General features: G+C 32.3%; 2 protein-coding genes across 4 annotated transcripts; one reads left to right on the forward strand and one right to left on the reverse strand.

The window, feature by feature from the left end:
* The first annotated feature begins 3682 nt into the window (after positions 1–3682).
* LOC112800097 (uncharacterized) lies at positions 3683–6915 on the forward strand. Of its 3 annotated transcripts, XM_025842182.3 has the most exons (4): positions 3734–4128; positions 4500–4739; positions 5056–5533; positions 6291–6915. In XM_025842182.3, exons 3-4 carry the CDS (start codon positions 5187–5189, stop codon positions 6781–6783), a joined length of 840 nt encoding a protein of 279 aa, XP_025697967.1. In that variant the 5' UTR covers positions 3734–4128; positions 4500–4739; positions 5056–5186; the 3' UTR covers positions 6784–6915. The 3 variants fall into 3 exon arrangements, with proteins under 3 accessions (XP_025697966.1, XP_025697967.1, XP_025697968.1); XM_025842181.3 differs by lacking the exon at positions 4500–4739 and having other exon boundaries at positions 3683–4128; XM_025842183.3 differs by lacking the exons at positions 3734–4128; positions 4500–4739 and adding an exon at positions 4234–4426.
* A 1150-nt stretch (positions 6916–8065) lies between these two features.
* LOC112800098 (MOB kinase activator-like 1B) lies at positions 8066–11554 on the reverse strand. Its single transcript, XM_025842184.3, has 7 exons — positions 11390–11554; positions 9852–9903; positions 9401–9509; positions 9194–9287; positions 8918–9051; positions 8650–8813; positions 8066–8395 (listed from the first exon to the last, which is right to left on the reverse strand). Exons 1-7 carry the CDS (start codon positions 11410–11412, stop codon positions 8321–8323), a joined length of 651 nt encoding a protein of 216 aa, XP_025697969.1. The 5' UTR covers positions 11413–11554; the 3' UTR covers positions 8066–8320.
* Positions 11555–19461: the final 7907 nt, after the last annotated feature.

A 19461-nucleotide genomic window follows, 5' to 3' on the forward strand; every position in this document is an offset into this window, starting at 1 on the left:
TGAATTATAAATTTTAGAATAAATTTAATATAAATTTAAATTTTTTTAAGTTTATTGTTTTAAATTATAATTTACAAAATAGAATTTTTAAATGGATTTGTGAGCTTGTCGAACTTTTAATAGCCTAAACTTGAATTTCAAAAAAATTTATAAAAAATAATAAATCTAGGCTTAAATCATTTATTTATGGAAAAAACTCTACATTCATGTAAAATTTACATGGATTATATCCAAGTAATTTTCACTCCATGCCCTACACCTCGGTTTGTTTTACACGTGTCTCTTATAACCTATATAACGTTTCTCAACGTAAACATACAAGTATACAACGTAAATCTCTTTCGCGTTCTTCTTCTTCTTCTTTTTCAACCTAATTAAATTCGTTGTTCTCCTCTTTTGCGTTTTTCTTCTCTGCATTATGGATTTGGATTGATTCAACGCAATTATATTCGTCGTTCATCTTCTTCTTCGTTTTCTTCTTCGATTTGCACTTTTGAATTGAAACAATGAATGAATCAACTTCAAATCTGTGCGATTTTGACGATTCTTCTCAAACGCGTCAATTTGATGAGATTTGGATTATTGAATTCTGAATCCAATTTAATGGAATGAAATTTATTTGAAGTGAATTGAATGGACTGAGGTGATCTACATCTGAATTGAATTCAATTGAATTGATAATATGTAACTGTGAGTAATTGTGAGTAACTCTGAGTAAATGTGAGTAACTTTTCGGTTCGGTAAATACTAAAGAGGTGGTTCATCACTTTCATGTTTTCGGTTCGGTCCGCAAAAAGGAGTCTAACAAAAATTATATCAATATGTTCTGTTTTCTTCCCTAAGCACTATATAATTGTTTCACCGTAATTAAGATTTCGGTTCACCATAACTAAGATTTCGGTTCACCGTGAGTACTGTGTTCGGTTCATTTTGCACTATTTAAAACTCTTCTTCCTCACCTTCTACTGCTTCTTCAACAGAGAGAAGGAGGAAAAGACAAAAAAATACAGCAGCAATAACAACAAAAGAATGACGATAGGGTTTCAGGGTTTAGGGTTTTAGGGTTTAGGGTTTGTGGGTTCAGGATACAGGGGTTCAGTGTGTTTCAAACTTTTGGTTCGTCCCGTGTATTAATTTTGGTTCACCGTATTCATGGTTGAGGGTTTAGGGTTTAAGGGTCTAGGGTTTAGGGTTCAGGGTTCAGGATTTTAGGGGTTTAGGATTTACGGTAGGGTTCAGGGTTTAGGGTTTAGGGTTTAGCATTTAGGGTTTAGAGTTCAGTGTTCAGGGTTCGGATTCAGGGTTTATGGTTTAGCGTTTAGGGTCCAAAGTTCAGAGTTCAGGGTTCTGGTTTTAGTGTTTAGGGTTTAAGATTTATGGTTTAGTGTTTAGGGGTTCATAATTTTTGGGTAAACAGGAGAGCGATTTGGATTACTCTTTTGAAACGAATCAAACTAACAAAGTTTTGATTATTCAATTTTGAATCGAATTGAATGGAATGCAATTGCTAATTTGAATTGAATTAAATGGACGGAGGTGTACTAAATTGAATTGAATTGAATTGATAATATGTGAATTGTAGATAGAGTTATTTAAATTTGATTTTATATAATGGATTATGTTTCGTTCACTCAGTACTATACAATTGTATTGTTTTCAGTTCACCATGAGTATTGTATTCGGTTCACTATGAGTACTGTGTTCAGTTCATTCTGCAGAAAGCTGTTTAAATTTGATTTTATATAATGGATTATGTTTCGTTCACTCAGTACTATACAATTGTATTGTTTTCGGTTCACCGTAACTAAGATTTCGGTTCACCATGAGTACTGTATTTGGTTCATTCTGCACTATTCCAAACTCTTCTTTCTCACCTTCTACTACTTCCTCACCATAGAGAGAAGGAGGAAAAGACAAAAAAAAATAGTGGCAACAACAACAAAAGAATGACGATAAGGAGAAAATATGTGAAGAAGAAGGAACGCGAAAAAAGGAGGAGAAGGAGGAACGCGAAGAAGAAGGCGAAGAATAAGAAGACGCTCTGGTCGTAAACGAGCGTGAGAAGAAGAAGAAGCGCGGGAGAAAAAGAAGAAGCGTGAGGGAAAAGAAGCGTTGGATGATTTCGTGTGTATTGAACGCGTGTATTTCACGTTTCATTTAATGGTATTCAATTTTTTTATGTTGGACCAACTTAGTTACATGATTACATGAACGTGTAGTATCCCCAATTATTTATATGAATCAATATCGTTAAAATTAAAACTTGATTCGAGTCTATTTTCAGTCTAACTACAACAGAAATAAACTTACCTAAAAATATGTGCATGTATTCTGAAATACGTGCAATCCAGATGCATATTTATACATGATGACGTGTATACTCAAATTTAATCAGCAATTAATTATATATAAATATATAATAACTAATTTAATATCTAAAATATATTTGTTTTTCATGTGCATGAAGTGAAGTAGCCGAAACACGAGGGTTCTGGACTTCTAGTGTGTGTATGAATGTATGTATGTCAAATTGGTAAAACACAAACGCGTCAGGCTGCGATTCAGTATTGTGTTGTGTTCTGGAATAACATGCAAACTTTACAAATCAAAATAAATTTATTTAATATTTTCCTTGTTCAACGCAGGAGACACGGTAAGAGCTATTTTATAAAACGGAAAGTCTAAATTGGCTTCCTTCCCTGGCCCACCCTATGCCAGGACCCACTCTCCTATATTTTTCTAACTGTAATTTTGGATAGTTTTAATTTGTTTAATTATTATTTTAATATTTAAGTGAGTAAAATTTTAAATTTATTTGTTGTTTTTAAAATATTAAAAAATAAAGGTTTTAAAATTTTCTTTTTATTTATAAATTAAAAAATATAAGTCAATACTCTAATTATTTTTTTCCTAATACTTCTTACCTTCAATATTATAGTAGACTATATTTTTTGTTTTGAATTATTTCAACAATATTAGTTTTTAATTACTTTTAAAATATTTTAATATTTAATCTTTTTTGTTTTGTTTTTCCTTTTTCACAGTGGAAAGCGAGAAGGTGAATTACTAGCCTAAGAATTAAGATCCTAAGCTTACTCCGGTTGGCAGGTAACTAATAGTCAAATAGTCAATTTTCAAGAGTGTTTATTAAAATTATTAATTAAATTTTTTTATAACAAATTGTGTAAAATTTAATTTTTAATGTAATTATTATATATTTATTAAAAAAATATTTAAAATTTTTTACTAACAGTAATTAATTTATATTTTAAAAATACATATTAGTCTAAGTATGAAACAATCAACTTGGATTGGTCGAGTAATTAACTCACCCGTCCATTTAAACAAGTGTCGATATAAAATAAATTACTTAAATACTATTAAATGTTGAGTTAATTTTACAAAATTATCTTTTTTATTGAAATAATTTACCTTTTATAGTTAAAAATGCGAGTGCATTCAACTTTTTTTTATAATTGAAAATGCTAATTTATTCTTTAATGGTTATTTTTATATTTGGTTTCCAGTCCTAACCAGCTAGGTTAACACCTCATGACCTTGTCATCAACATAAAGTGCCCCTAACAACTAAAGTAGTACTAATAAGTAATAATAATTTCAAAAAGATAACAACAATTAATTGATACTTGATAATATATATTTACATATTATTATTAATAATTAAAATCTAAATCTAGCTCTTTTTTAATTGGAATAATTGGTGTTAAGGAGAAGAGACTTTTCACGTTTTTTCGTACGAAATTGGTTTGTGCTGCAAAACAAAAAGTAGAGACGAAAAGTAACGCTTTTGTTTAATTAATTCAAATTTATATGGACTCAGTAGCCTCCACCTTATTTTAATTTTCTTTTCTTCTTCTCTAGTCTCCAGATCCCAAAAAAAAAATCTACAACCACCACCATCATCATCATCATCATCATCATAATCATAATCATAACGCTCCTCTCTATAGTTTAGTTTACACACTTTGAAGCACTGCTACTTACAATTTAATTAAAATTCAGTGATGCTGCTGTTGTGATTTTGGAGGAGAGAGAGAGAGAGAGAGAGAGAGAGAGAGAGAGAAAAGAGGCTGCTTTGCTTTCTGAATCTAAGCCAATCACTGAAGCAGTAAGTAATACAATAAACCCCCTTTTCTGTTTTTTTATTTTTATTTTTATGTTTCATCATTGTTTTCACTTTATGATTACGACTCTCTTTGTTTTCCTTTTTAGAACACCATTATTTGTAGTATAAAGTGGTTAATTATTCATCTGATGTATAGCTTACAAAAGAAAAAATCTCAACTTTATTGCTCCTCTTGCATACACTGCAAAGGAAGGGAAATCATAGTGTGTGCTTTCTGAATTTTGTCATGTGTACAACAAGATGGGTTAAACCTTTTTTTTATTATTATTCTCTATGTCAGGTTTGATTAATGATTATTAGTTTGAAATATGAATAATTTCCCAGTTGTTCATAAATCTCCTTCCTTTCCTTAGGTAATTTGCATCAAGGAGGAAAATTTTAGTTTTTGGTTTCTTTTCCCCTTCATCATTGAAGATGAAAATTTGGAGTTGACTTTGGACATTTAGTCTTTTGCAAAGGAATCTCAGAGGAACACAAGAAGGATTTGAGTAGATGTTAGGTTTAATTTAACGAGTGTCACTCTTAAGATTCGATGGAATTAATATCATAGCATGCAGTGTCTGAATATGATTTCTATAAAGTTTGATCCAATGGTAGGATTGTTTAATTAGCAAAATCTTTGTTTAGTTTATTTACTATAAACTTCAAGGGATATGGATGATATTCTTGTAATCTGCTTTATTTGGTCCAGTTGTGAAAAGAAAGTTAAAAAATTATTTTGTAGCAAATGTAATCAAGAATCTAAAGTTTAGAGCACACCAGAGAGATATAGCTGACACGGAAACTGAATATCATACTTTAGTTCTGGAACTCTTTAGCTGATATATTATAGTTTAATATGAAAAGATACTTTCCACAAGGCTGCTATTTGTTGTTTGAGAACTGAGAATGTTTTTTTATTCATAACAGGGTTAAATGGTTGGTTCATAAAGGGGAAAGATCTTTCATTGATTATCTATCTGCTTTGTACATCTAAGAAACCATTCAAGTGCAGAGTTGAATAAGGCGCTAGAGAGGATTGGTGAAAATTAAGCATAATTATGGGGTCCTTTAAGGGTCATGCATTGCCAGGGACATTGTTCTTTCTAGTTGGGGTGTGGCATATATGGGGTTCTGTGGTGAGATATATTAAAAATCCGAAGACATTTCGAGTCCAGGTGTGGAATCCTGTGCCAGGGTTCGACGGGAGGCTGAAGTACTTGGAGCTCTATGTTATCTCAATTGGTTCTTTCATTGATTTGTGCATTGAGTTCTTGTATTCAACACACCTCAAGTTCTTTGTTAATGGAGTCCTCAATCCCTCTCACATGAATAACTTCGAGCATTCTGGAATGCTTCTTATGTTTTTTATCTTCAGTGTTGTTGTCCTGCTTACAGAAAAGACAAGGTTAGTTTCCCTAAATTCTCTCTTTCCCAAGGTCTAGTGCTTAATCAAATAGGAGAAATTTAAATTGTTATCTATCATTGAAGAATTAAGACTGTTAACTCGAAATTACTGAGTTCATTTCAGTGCCAAATCAGGCTGTGAGATGTTAAATATAAACTTTAAATCTCAAGATGAGTATTGTAGCTTCTGATAATTGTTAATTAAATGAGAATTCTCGTGGATTGAGTGATTGACCATATTTCATTCTATGTGTTCACTAGATATGCATATTAAAGAAACCTAGAGTAGCCTACAAGGTGTAACATGTCACTTCATGCTTCTACATAAATGATGCATCCTTTGTTCCTTGAGGCAAAATATGTTTCACATACACAATTTTCATAGATAGAAGAATGAGATGTTAGATTTGCTCACAAATTCTGATTCACTCAGTCAATCATTATTTGGGGGGAATTAGATGCTATGATAATTCATAAAGATCTATCTGCAAGGTCCTCAAGGAAAAGTTATCTTATCAATAAATTATTAATATAAAAAATAGACAATAGTACAACAAATTTCAATCTAACAATCATGAGAAGTTAGCTGAATAAGAAAGGAAACCTTGTCTCATCACTATCATAACTCACAAGGGATTTGATGGATACTTCATGCACAATCTCATTAACTACGAAGCATTAGTTGAATATTATTGCAATTAAGAATCTGAATATACCTTGTTAACCATCTCCCCCCTCTGCAATATTTTCCTATACAGATTTTTACCCCTGCCGGAAGGAGCTCTTTGTTTGATTGCTGCCACAGCATTCTCCGCCGAGTATCTCCTCTTCTACTTCCACTCAACAACACACAAGGGCCTTGAAGGTTACTACCACCTCCTCCTAGTCCTCCTCATAGGCCTATGCATCCTATCTTCGATTGCCGGAGCCCTTATGCCGACTAGCTTCCCCGTTGACTTAACCAATGGCATCTCCATAGCTCTCCAAGGCATATGGTTCTATCAGACCGCCATTGTTCTCTACGGCCCCATGATGCCAGATGGTTGTAAGCTTAAGAACGATGCAATAACATGTCATTCAAATGATAGCGAGCTACGGGGCGAATTGCTTGCTAATTTTCAGCTCTTTGTTGCTGTACTTGTGGTCCTTATCGGAACTTTAGTATCATATGGCTATGCAGCTTCAAGATATGGAAATTCTCAAGTCAAAGGCATGAACATAGCACAAGCTGAAGTAGTAAATCAAGAATGAAGTATAATTACTGTAGGGTATGCTAGTTTTGGTTCCATTTTTTAATTAGTGACAGTGGAACATGTTGTTAGCCTAGTTTATTGTACAACACGTATATTAAATTGAATAAAAGGTGCACAATTCTTTTGGTGAGATTTCTTTGTAACAAGTAAGGAAAGAAAATGATTGCAAAATGAGTTTGGTTTTTGGTCCTTATTTATTGAGAAAGAAAGAAAAAAGGGTCCCATGGATCATAATTCTCATGTATCTTTTGTTTTGGTTTGCACTGAACTCATGTTACAAAGTAGCAGAGAATCATGATTAGGACAAAATAACATGGAAGCAAAAAGGTGGGGTCACTATAACTTGGTTGATTTGATGAGTTACTTGCTACGTTTCATGTTATCATGTGATGTGTGTTTAGAGCAAATGCAACAAAACAGCTCCATCATTTCATTTCATTGTAATGAGTACACTGCAGATTGGCCATGAAACTTCTTTTTTTGTCTCAGAAAAGTTCTATTTCCACAACCACATTAAGTATGGATTTTTTATAAAATGAATTGATTATTTACTGATATATGTTTTTTTAGATAAAAGTAAATACAAATCACAATTTTTGAATAAAATTGAATCAGATGGAAAATTAAAAATCAAACCGATAGCATTCAAGTCATAACAAATATCGATTTTACCTTCCAAATCGTACTACAGTCTTGTGTCAACCAATGAGATATGTGTAATAATATCTTCTTGGCATTCTCAATGAAATGGTAACAAATATAAATAGTTTTAAAAAATATATATATCAAGAAATAATCAATTTATTTTATTGATTAAAAAGATCCCATTAACTATACTTGAAAATTATACTAAAAGCAAGAGAGAATAATAAAATCAGAGCATTTTCTCTTGTTTTTAGTATAGTTGCTGAATAAAGTCTTAGAAATTATATTATTTTTCTCTATTTTAAGAAAAGGACAATAATTAACAGTTAAACAAAAAAATCCAACTCTTTTTGGAAAACTTAAAGAATCATTAAATTCTTGGCATAAAAAGTAGTAATTTGCAAGTTACACTCTGCCATGATCCATGAAGGTTTCAGTCCCATTTCATAGATTGTACAATTTGAAGGATTGCATGCCATCAATCATTTGCAATTTGCATCAGTGTTCATTTAAGGAACAACCATAAACATATTACCCATTCCACTTCTAAAGTTTGATATTTTATCAAATCAAATCGACCCACTATCTACATTATAGACATTTCCACATTCCTATTTGCTCAAATATGAAAAAGATAGAGCAAGAAACTTTTGAATATTAATTTTAGAATGGGGCTGCATGGTGCCCCAGCTCATCTATACACAACAATACTTTGCATGAATGGTATAAAGGGAAATTAGTTTATAGCCCCAATCAAATCTAAACATAAATAAATACAAGTATTTCTTGAGTCAGATATTAAATAGCATTATTTATGTTAAGACTGATACATTAGTTGAACTTTATAGGATATGATTTTTCACACCAAGTTGGATCTCAATCCAATTTATCTAATATGGAATAATGATTGTTTCTATAAGCTCCTGCAGGGGAGCCAGCTCCTTCTTGTCAATCAGACCAAACTCCTGCAAAGGCAAATCATAATGAATTTAATTTCGATTAAGTGTACAAATTTTCAACTTCGTTGTTTTAAATAACTATTTAAGTAGTGGATACGAAAAGTATTTATTTTTGCTGATATGACGATACATTATTAGATATCTATGTAAAACACTTTTGAAGTGACAGTGTAAGCAAAGTTAATCCCAAAAATTCAAGAATGCCAAAGAACTTAATTCATTTCGCATGCAGCATCTTGCAAGAGTTATGTGAGACTTACACAGGTAAAGAGTATAAAATGCTTGAAGCATGTGTTGAGGTGTGCCTCTTCTTTGAGGCTCACAATTTTCTGAAAGTGAGAATGATATATGTGAGCATACACACGGAACAAGCGCTTGAATATCGTCTTCACAACTTCCTTAAAGTTTGGTGGAAATGGCGAACCTGCAATGGTTCCACTTACATTACGGGATATGATACAAAAAATGAAATGATGGCTGATGAAAGAGTCTAATAATTTTCAAGAAAGAGGAAAAATAATCCTTTACCAAGCTTTTGTGGGAATATGGATTCGTCGTCAAGCTGACCTTCAATCCAATCCATTAGATATTCTACATATTTCGGCGCAGAAACCTCGATAGGTTTCTTGATTTGTACACCATCTGCCCATCTATACTCATACCTAAAGTAAACATGTTAACATAGACAACATTAGAGATACAATTATACAAATAAATGAATTTCTAACAATGATGAAATACTTTTCTGATTTTTCTGATAAAGACGGCGCAAACAACGAAACCAATCAGTTAATTAAGCCATACTTGGGTCCTGCAGACATTGTACGGCAATTCTCTGGAGTACAAAACTCTGTGAGGGTACCATAAAGCAGATTCACCTGGTTGAAGAAATCAACAGCTGAAGTGTGGAATACAAGAGAGAAAAAGTGCTAGATTAGCGCATTTCAGAATTGTACAAATAAACATATTTAGGGAAACTAGAGAGCGAAACATAGAAGAACAATAAATTACTATTAACGGCAAGCCACTCATTTAAATCTTCCCCGGGAGGCAGCTTTACGGCTTCCCTCAGATTTCCACTTCCTAATGTGGCATCAATATGCTTTCTAAGCTGAGCTCCCTGCAATAATAAAAAGACAAATAAATAATTAACGTGGAAGCTGCCGGTATAACATACATGCATTCAATAGAGATATGGCAGAGACTTTGGAATACACATACATGCATTATGAAATAACATCGTAAATGATTAATATCGCGAATTCAAAATCAATGCTGTTAATGTAACCTTTATTTTTCTAAGATTATATGCATTGAGTAAACCATGTAAATTTATTTCTTACATCTCACTGACTCAAAAGGTACAGCAATCAAACATAAGCAAACAAACAGGTACAGCAATCAAAACCACGAGCGATAAAATATCTGAAAGATCCCTAAAGATTAAAAGAACGTAACCAACCTTACTTCCAGAAGGTGTACTCTTTTTTGGGCGGAATGTTCTCTGGTTCCGGCTGCAGAATAATTTGCTAGGTTAGCTAGAACATACAAACATAAGTAAGCAAGAGAATCAACCAAACTGAATAACTATAAACATTCACAAACATCTTTGCTAATTGTGATACGCATATCAGTATCATAAAACTGCACTGATACCACTACTTACAATTTCTCTACAGCTGCTAAGTAATTTATGTATAACGAGCTTGTTTGTAATTGAAAGGTTGATTCACGAATATTACGACCATGTGTGTAACTGACTGAGTGCTATTTGCTTTGTGAAAGGGATGTGATCAAATCTAAGATATTTTGAGCATAATTTAAAAGTGTCGGAAGACATGTTTGTTCATTGTCCTTCCAATGTTTTGGAAATCTTTCTGACGGAATTTAGAAACCAAAATTAGGGAGGGGCATCAAATTATATTTAGACAGAAAAGTCATAAGTGAAACTAGTAAAACAGAATTACTGTGTGAATATAAACATGATTTATGAATTGATAATATGAAGCCGTCTAATCTATATATAAGACCCAACCTAATGGTTCAAGGTGAAGTCCTCATTGTATTAGATTCAAATAAAATAGTTAGATATGAGATTCTGCAAGTTAATGTAGGAGCACAACACTCTCTATTCCTTCCTAAACTTAATTAATGAATAGAAAGAAAGTTCTTCACCAAGACAAATCCAATCTTATGTCAGTCAATAATCTAAAGTTCTTCATCCATATCATATGCGAGCAATGAGCAAGCTTAGCCATCTTGATCTAATATATATTTGAAAAATTAAGCAAAAGCGGGATACTGTCTCAGACTTAGAGGTAATCATTACTACCAAAAGTCCAAAATCTAGATTCATCCTACAGTTGGCAATACCTGCTTTAAACTCAATCCGAAATTAAACCTCGAAAATAGGAGATATAACTCCATAAACTACATGATGAACATAATAAGTAGCTAATCAATGTCACATGCAACTAGAAGTTTACCCTTCTTTCAGAATGCTTTCAACTTGCTCTTCTAAATTATCAACATGATCCTAAAAAATATCATATCAAATGAAACTTACAAAGGGGGAGAATCATAGAAAATTCTTATCCTCAAATTATTAAGTATTAATTAATTACTAATCAATTTGAGTTTCAACTTCAACCCAGCTTTATATGCTGAATGGGATAATTGAAATAGTATATTGATCGAGTAACCACATATGATCAATCGATAACATCATTGTACTAATCACTAACTTTCCTTTCTATTACCAATTTACCATTCATCTTTTCAAGAGTCACCCAAACATCTAAATTATGGTAGACCTGAACATCACCATGATTTTCATACCAAATATTGAAACACAAGCAACCCCATTTGAGTTTAAAACAGATCAGATCAAAGAAGAGCCTAAAGCAATTAATCACAAGGATGGTTCGTACAAAGAAGAAAAAAAACTTTAGAGATTGAACACTTTTGAGATTAAAAATTGAAGCTTTTTTGCACACTAACCTTCCCAAACCGAATAGGCTCATGGCTGGGGTGTCTGTGAGAGAGAGAGAGAGAGGAGGAAGACGCGCGTTGAAGGGAGCTCAATTTTTGTTTCTGAGAGTGATGGAATGAAAAAAGTTTCCGACTTTAAATTTGGAATATTATAATTATTATTTTATATTCAGCAGTGGTTTTACTGAATAACCCATGCATATACTTTTATTCCCATTCAAATCCTCGGGTGCTGACGTATGGGTGATGTGATTTTTCATTTTTCATATTTTAGATTCTAAAATAACAAGTTTAATACTAGTTCTAAGAATGTGAGCATAGGGAAGAAATTTAAATGCCACTTTGGGGTAAAATTCTCAAATATGAGGTTTCATTTGAAATTTTTTTTAAATATGGTTTGGTGAGTAAAAATGTAAAAAACAAAAAAAAACGTTTGAGACGAATTACAAATAGATACAATATCACAAATAAATTGTAATACTTTTTTATTTTTTTAAAATACAATTCATCGAGGATAAATTTTTTTTAATTATTTTCTTAGAAAACGTAGATCTTTTAAATATCTGCAAATATTTTTTAAAAATTTTAAAAAATAAAAAAATATAATAGAATATAATAATTATAAAATAATCAATTCAATATAATTAAACATAATTCATATTATATTTATTATAAAAAATAACATTTCAAAACAAAAATATAAAAACGTATTTTAACATAATAACAATATAATTTTTTGGGGTGATACTAAGTGACGCAATGACAAACTTAAAAGGTTAAAAAAGTAAGTTAGAGAAAGAGAAAAAATCAAGACTGATAATGAGTCTCGAAGAAGAGAAAAAGATTCAAATTGGAGGCAAGAATTAGGATTACAAAAATTAAGAAATATATTTATGTATATATAAATTAAGATAAATAAATAATTTTATATTCGTGTATATTTAATGGGTCTCATGGAACTGTTATTTATGTCTCTGTCTTATTCATTTCATGTGGGTAGGTCATGGAGATTTTACAGATTTTCATTTAGTCCTAATAAGGCGAAAAGACCCAATTAAAAGGGTGACCTCTACCGCATACCCGACCTCTTTAGGGAGGTCGGATTCGACAGAAACATGTTTACTCACGTAAGTAACTACCTTCGTAAATCTCTCACCCACTTCTAGAAGAGAGATCTCAACAACCCTAAGATAAATGACAGTTATCCACTATCAGAAGTGAAACTACTTCAGCGTGGTTATTGACTCATCTCCTATAAATACCCTGACACACTTGTGTACATTTAAGTCCCAATATATCTAAAACCTGTTTAACCCCTTGCTGACTTAGGCATTAGAGAGTCTTGCAGGCATAGTTATCAGAACCGAACCGATAATCAATCCGATCATATGACCGGGTCACCGAATTACTGGTTCAACCGATGGGTCACTAATTCACCCGATTAACCCGGGCATAACTAAAAAAATATAAAATTATAGAAATAAAATTGAAATAATGTTTTAAAACATAAAATGCGAGTCTTACAAACATTAATAATCAAATATCAAGTTTTAAACATAACTAATAATCTAAAAGAAGAGTTAATAAACTAGTCTATAGTATAAAATATGTTCTCAATTTAAATCAACAAGAACAAGTTAAAGATAACACAATCATTAAATCAAGTCCGAAGGGTGAGCTCAAAGTCAGCATCAACATCTTCATAGGACAAATTAGGAGCTAGATCAACATTTTTCTCATTTTGATTTGCATCCATATCTTCTATAGCACTGTTACTTGGTCTATCATTATCTTGGTCATCTTCCAAATTTAATTGATCTACATTTGTGTATTTTTTGACAAATCAATATCAAGAATAATTCATAATAGCAACTGACAATTAAAATATTCAAGGAATTGAAGAATTTACCAATATCATCCAAAGTTGGTTGAATGGACATATTTACCAAATCATTTTGTAGAGCATCAACTTCTTCAGGAGTTAAAAACGGCAGTGAATCTTCCAATATTCAATCCGAATGGTCATCAAATGCATTAAGATAAATTGGATCATAACTTTGCTTTTTCATTAGATTCTTGTGTTATCAAGTTATGTAATTACTAAAGTAAAGATTAAGTTTTAATGAACAAATATTTTTTAAAAATAGATAAATAATTATAGAAGATACTTTTGTTGTAGCCTCAAGTTATAATGAACGAAAACAAGATCATTAAGCTTTTGATGTTCTAACCAATTCCTCTTCTTTGTGTGGATGTGTTAAAAAATACTCCAATTTCGCTCACAACCAGAAGAACTACAAGTTTGACTTAAAACACAAATGGCTAATTTTTGTAAATTTGGTACTCCAGTTCCATAGGATTTTCACCATTGCTCTTAAAATCAAAAGAGACAATGCATTACAATTAGCTTTTTTAACTAAAAAAAAGTCTCTATTCCAGTAATTTTTCTCCCTTTTCTAGCTGCAGGTGGTGGCAACCTTGTCCTTGAATGTTGTTGTTGTTGCTGTCGTGCTTCAAGTTCTTCCATTCTATCAAATTCTCTTTCAACCTCATCACATGCTCCATAACTTTCTGCATAATTTTCTTGAATTTTTCTTTTCTTATTCATAAATTCTTCAATATTTTGCCTAAATTGATGAGCAACAGCAAGTGAAACCTTTTTGCACTTCTTAACATCTTCTCCTTTTTCAGCTAAGTGATACTTAAATCGATTAATCCCACCTCTCCTAACAGGTTTGTCACAATATATGCACATCATAGTAATTTTTTCTATTTTTTCCACAATTTGTTTACAATGATCCTAACCTGGATCAGTCTTTCCTCTATTATTATAAACTTTTTTAGTGGTAAGATCAAGGGTAGGAGTTGCTGATGATGCTTGTTCTTGAGATGGTGGTGTTTCTGATGGTGTTTGAGATGAAGACATTTTTTAAATTCTAGCAAAAAAAATAAAAAATATTTTCAGCAACAAAAGATTTGCTTAAATCAGTTTTTAAGCAACACTTCAACCACCACCATTTCACCAAAGTTCACTGATTCAACTAATAGTAACTCTAAACAAACCAATAATAAACAACAACAGCTCTAAAAAACCGCAGTAAATACAATAGTAGCAACCAGCAACAGCTCTATACCGATTACCAAATACCAACACAGCAAACAGCAACAAACAATCCTAAAAAACTAAATACAACAACATCAACTACCAAATTCAAGAACAATTTTAACTAAAATTTGCCCAACTTCAACAACTACTCTAAAAAATCAAATTTATCCACCAGATTCCATAACAATACCAACTAAAATATGCTCAGGTTCAACAACTCTAAAAATCAAATATAGCAGCAACTGACCTGAGGGAGCAGAGGTACTGAGACAAAAGATGAATGCTTTCTGAGCTTTCTGACGACCACCACTTCCACCCAAATGACCCGAGAGAGCAGAGACTGAGAGTGACGGAGAGGTGAGGCCGTAGAAGATGAACGCTTTCTGAGCTTTCTGATGAACACTTTCTGCTACTGACGATGTGAGGCCGAGACTGGGTGACGACAGAGTGACGAGGATGAGGTCGTGAGGGTGAAGGTGAGGCCGTGAGGGACTGCCGATTGTATAGCTCGAACGACGAAGAGCCGACGGAGAGACGAGGTTGGCTGGGGGGTATCGACGGTTACATTGGAACTCAGACACTCAAAGAGTCTCAGATTCCATTAAGGATTTAGAGGCAATAGGGGAAGGGGGGATTAGCCTAGGGTTTCACAGTTTCAACGAAGGGGGGATGAATTGGAACGACGCCGTTTTAGCATTTAAAAAAAAAAAAAACACCACCCGAATCGGGTCAAATCATCCAGCCGGGTCACCGGTTTTCATCAAAGCCCGTCGGATCGAACCGAATTTCACTGAGTTCATTGCATGACTGGTTTAACGAGTCGCTCGGCCCGACTAGGTGACCGGATTTTTGGTCGAACCAGTCGGATTGAGCCGAATTTGATAATTATGCTTGCAGGTACTACTCCCATCTTTTCAAATACATAACTTGAGCTGCAGCTCTCTGACGCAAGACCAGTCAGAAATAACTCCATTGAGTATTTGGGCTTTGCATCTAAATTCAAAATATTATCTGATTTCAGATAACCCTCAAAATAAATCTTTATTTTTTAAAATTCAATTCCAATATATTTACACTTTTTAAATATATAAAAAATTTGAAATTTTAAGTGTAATTTTTAATCACTAAATAATAAATGTAGTACTTAATCTCAATTTCAGTATGCAAATACTACCTAAATATATGTACATTTAAAAAATTCATGGTGCACTGATCATTTTTTAAGAAAAAACCTTATTGTTTTTCTTGACTGATTTTATCTGCTTAAGACACAAAATATGTTTTTCTTTTTTTCTTCTAAAAACTATGTGCATTCATTTGGGGTTAGACACTTATTGTAAACCTCGTCATTCAATTTTGTGTTCAAATTTTCGTATTAAGAAGAGTAAAGTATCATTTTTGTCTCAATATTTAAGTAAATTTTATTTGTGTTTTTAATGTTTAAATCGTCTTATTTGTATCCCTAACGTTTGTAAAAGTGATTCAATGTTATTCTACCGTCAATTACACATCATGAATGCTATAATTTGAGTTTTAAAAATCTCTTCTTAAAATTAGAATACAAATGTCTGGGATAGAATCAATGATCCACTCCGAAAAATAGCTCATCAAAAGTTGAAACTAATTCCTACAACATTTACATAATTCACTTTTCTAAGGACATAATTGAATATAAACACAAATAATGGGTATAATATTAAAATCGAACACATTCAAGTGAGACCTAATTGAGAATGAATACATCCAAGTGAAAATAATTGAAAAATATAATCTAATTTGTTAGTATAATTGATAGTAGGATAACATTGAATTACTTTTATAAACGTCAGGGATATAAATAAGACGATTTAAACGTTAAAGACACAAATATCACTTACCCCAAACGTTGGAGACAAAAATAATATTTTACTCTATTAAAAAAAACACTTTCTCAAATATATGTGTGAGTTACAAGAAACTAATATGTACAAATTTTACAGATATCGAATATCCAATTATTCATTTAAATTCCAATCGAACTAATTAAATTAATTCTAAAACTAATAGATAATAGGGTACAATTCGAATAGAATCAATGACACTTTCTATTAATTAATTTAGGTAATAGTTTTTGAAGTGAATTCAAACTAATATGTAGATTTAAATTTTTTATTAATTAAATTAAAAAATATATACATATAATATTAATTTATTATTTATAATAATAATTTAAGTATTTAATTATATTTGTCGATTATTATATATATTTTTATTATTGTTAGCATATTATTAACTTATTTATTAATTTTATATGTTTATTAATTATTATATTTATAGATTTTTTCAAATAAAATTGTTTTTAATTTTTTTTTATAATTTTTTTATAAATACATAAAAAACACAAAAATTTAAACCAATTATAATTATAATTTAATTAATTCGATTCTAATTTCATTTTAAATTCGAATCAAATTGACCCGCAAATTCCTTACCAATATGCCTTGATAGTTTTTCTTGGACATGATTGATGCTGGATTTAATTCTTTACGCGAATTTTAAATAGGTATATAATATAATATTCAATTATTTTTTATAGGTTCATCTCAGTCTCTATGTAGTATAGAAAAAAATTTAAATATATTAAAAATATCAGTGTTTTAATTATTTTAACTGTTAATTTTAATTAATATATATTATATATATTTTTTATAATTTAGATCAACAATTAAAACAATCAAAATATTGATATCCCCGCTACATTTAAAACTTTTCCTATAGTATATATATCTCCCAAGTTTACTTTGTTTGGGAATTATGCATATCCAGATAGATATGCTTTGTCAAATATCTTCACGGGCCGTACCACTTATAAATATCATAGCAAAGAAAAATGAAAGAAAACTTCATCTTAAATGAGAATATATATATATATATATATATATATATATAATTAGACTAAAATTATTTATTTTATTAAAATGTCTCCCTTTAGTAAATCTGTTCACCATCACTAATATCGCAGTGTATCCAGCAAATTTCGGTAATTGCACAATAAAATCGAGAGAGATTTTTACCTATGATTGTTTTGACACTGGGAGTAGTTACAAACTTGCAATAGTCCTTGAAGACGTGTAGGAACATACTTGATAACTTGACAATTCCAGTATTGTTCAATAAATTTTTGGACAGCAGATCGCATTCCAGGCCAAAAGAACAATTCTTTCATGAATTTATACATTTTTAATAGTCCGCCATGACCCCCACGTACTGACTTGTGAAACTCATGTAAGAGTAATTCTTGTAACCCATTATAATCAGGAACCCAAAGCTTTTCTCGATATAAGAGCAGTCCATCTCGTTTTCCATAATCCGTGCTAAGCTTGCCTTCTTTAAATTGTTGATGTAATTATACCATGGTGGGGCAGTGAACATTAGTCCTCCTGAGAGAATACCATAGATCTGTTTGAACCGTGGTGAGGCTGCGGAGTACAAATTGAGAGTCTGAATTAGGGTGACGGGAGAGGGCATCAGCAACCTGATTCATTCTGCCAGTTCTGTATTCAATATCGAACTCATAGCGCAACAACTTTGCCAAATAGTATTGTTGCTCTGGTGTTAAAACCACCTGCGACATGAGTTCCTTTAACACTTGATGGTCAGTTTTTATAATAAACTTATTTTCCAATAAATAGTGGCGCCACTTAGCCACAGATTGCGTAATTGCATAAAGCTTCCTGATATAAGCTGAAGCGAGACTCATTTTATGTGTCAGTTTCTTACTAAAATAGGCTAAGGGATGTCTGTTCTGCGTTAACACTGCACCAATGCCTTTATGGGATGCATCTGTCTCTACCGTAAAAGGCATAGAAAAATCTGGTAATGTTAGGACTGGGGTATGAATCATTGCAGCCTTCAACTGCTCGAAAGCTCTATCCGCCTCTTCACCCTAATGAAAATTATTTTTCTTGAGTAACTCAGTCAAAGGATGAGCAATTTGGACATACTTAGCCACAAACTTCCGATAATATCCTGTTAACCCAAGAAAGTTCCTAAGTTGTTTGAGAGAGTTTGGCTTTGGCCACACTTTAATTGCTTCTATTTTAGACGAGTCAACTTTCACTCCGTCTGCCCCAACAATATGGCCTAAGTACTCCACTTGCCTTTGACCAAAGAGACACTTTGATCTCTTAGCAACATCTGGTGCTGGGATAGGACAGTGAGGGTAAGCTTGGGGTGGTGCAAGTGATCCTCCCAAGTCTTGCTATAGACAAGAATATCATCGAAGAAAACAGCAACAAACCTTCTCAAATAAGGCCGAAAAACCTTATTCATAGTAGCCTGAAAAGTTGAAAGGGGCATTAGTGAGACCGAAAGACATGACTACAAACTCATAATGCCCTTGGTAGGTGCGAAAAGCCGTCATGTGAACCGAATCCTCATTCATTCGAATTTGGTGGTAACTCGATCCCAAATCAATCTTAGAGAAGTATTCCACACCAAAGAGTTCATCAAGTATCTCATTAATGGTCGGAATGGGAAACTTATCCCGAATAGTAATAGCGTTTAATGCTCTATAATCGACACAAAATCTCCAGCTCCCGTCCTTCTTCTTGACTAGTAGAACCGGGTTGAAAAATGCACTTTGACTCTCCCGGATTACTCCCGTCTCAAGCATCTCTGCTACCAAACGTTCAATTTCCTCCTTCTGAAAATGAGAATACCGATATGGTTGAACACACACTAGTTGTAAACCCAGTAGTAGGGTGATAGCATGGTTTATGTCTCGGTTGAATAGCAGCTGAGTTGGTTCGTTGAAAACCTCTCCAAATTCTTCTAAAACTTGTTGTAATTTTGGCTGCACCAAATTGTCCCCCTCTTCGCCCTCTGTCACCACCTTAAGATGGTAGAGAGTGGTGACAACCTCCGATGAGAGCATCTTTTGAAATATTTTGTTACTCATAACGTTAGCTTGAAGCAATCGTTCCCCTGTAGCTTT

This window comes from Arachis hypogaea, chromosome 5 (assembly GCF_003086295.3).
Source record: "Arachis hypogaea cultivar Tifrunner chromosome 5, arahy.Tifrunner.gnm2.J5K5, whole genome shotgun sequence".
Taxonomy (NCBI): domain Eukaryota; kingdom Viridiplantae; phylum Streptophyta; class Magnoliopsida; order Fabales; family Fabaceae; genus Arachis; species Arachis hypogaea.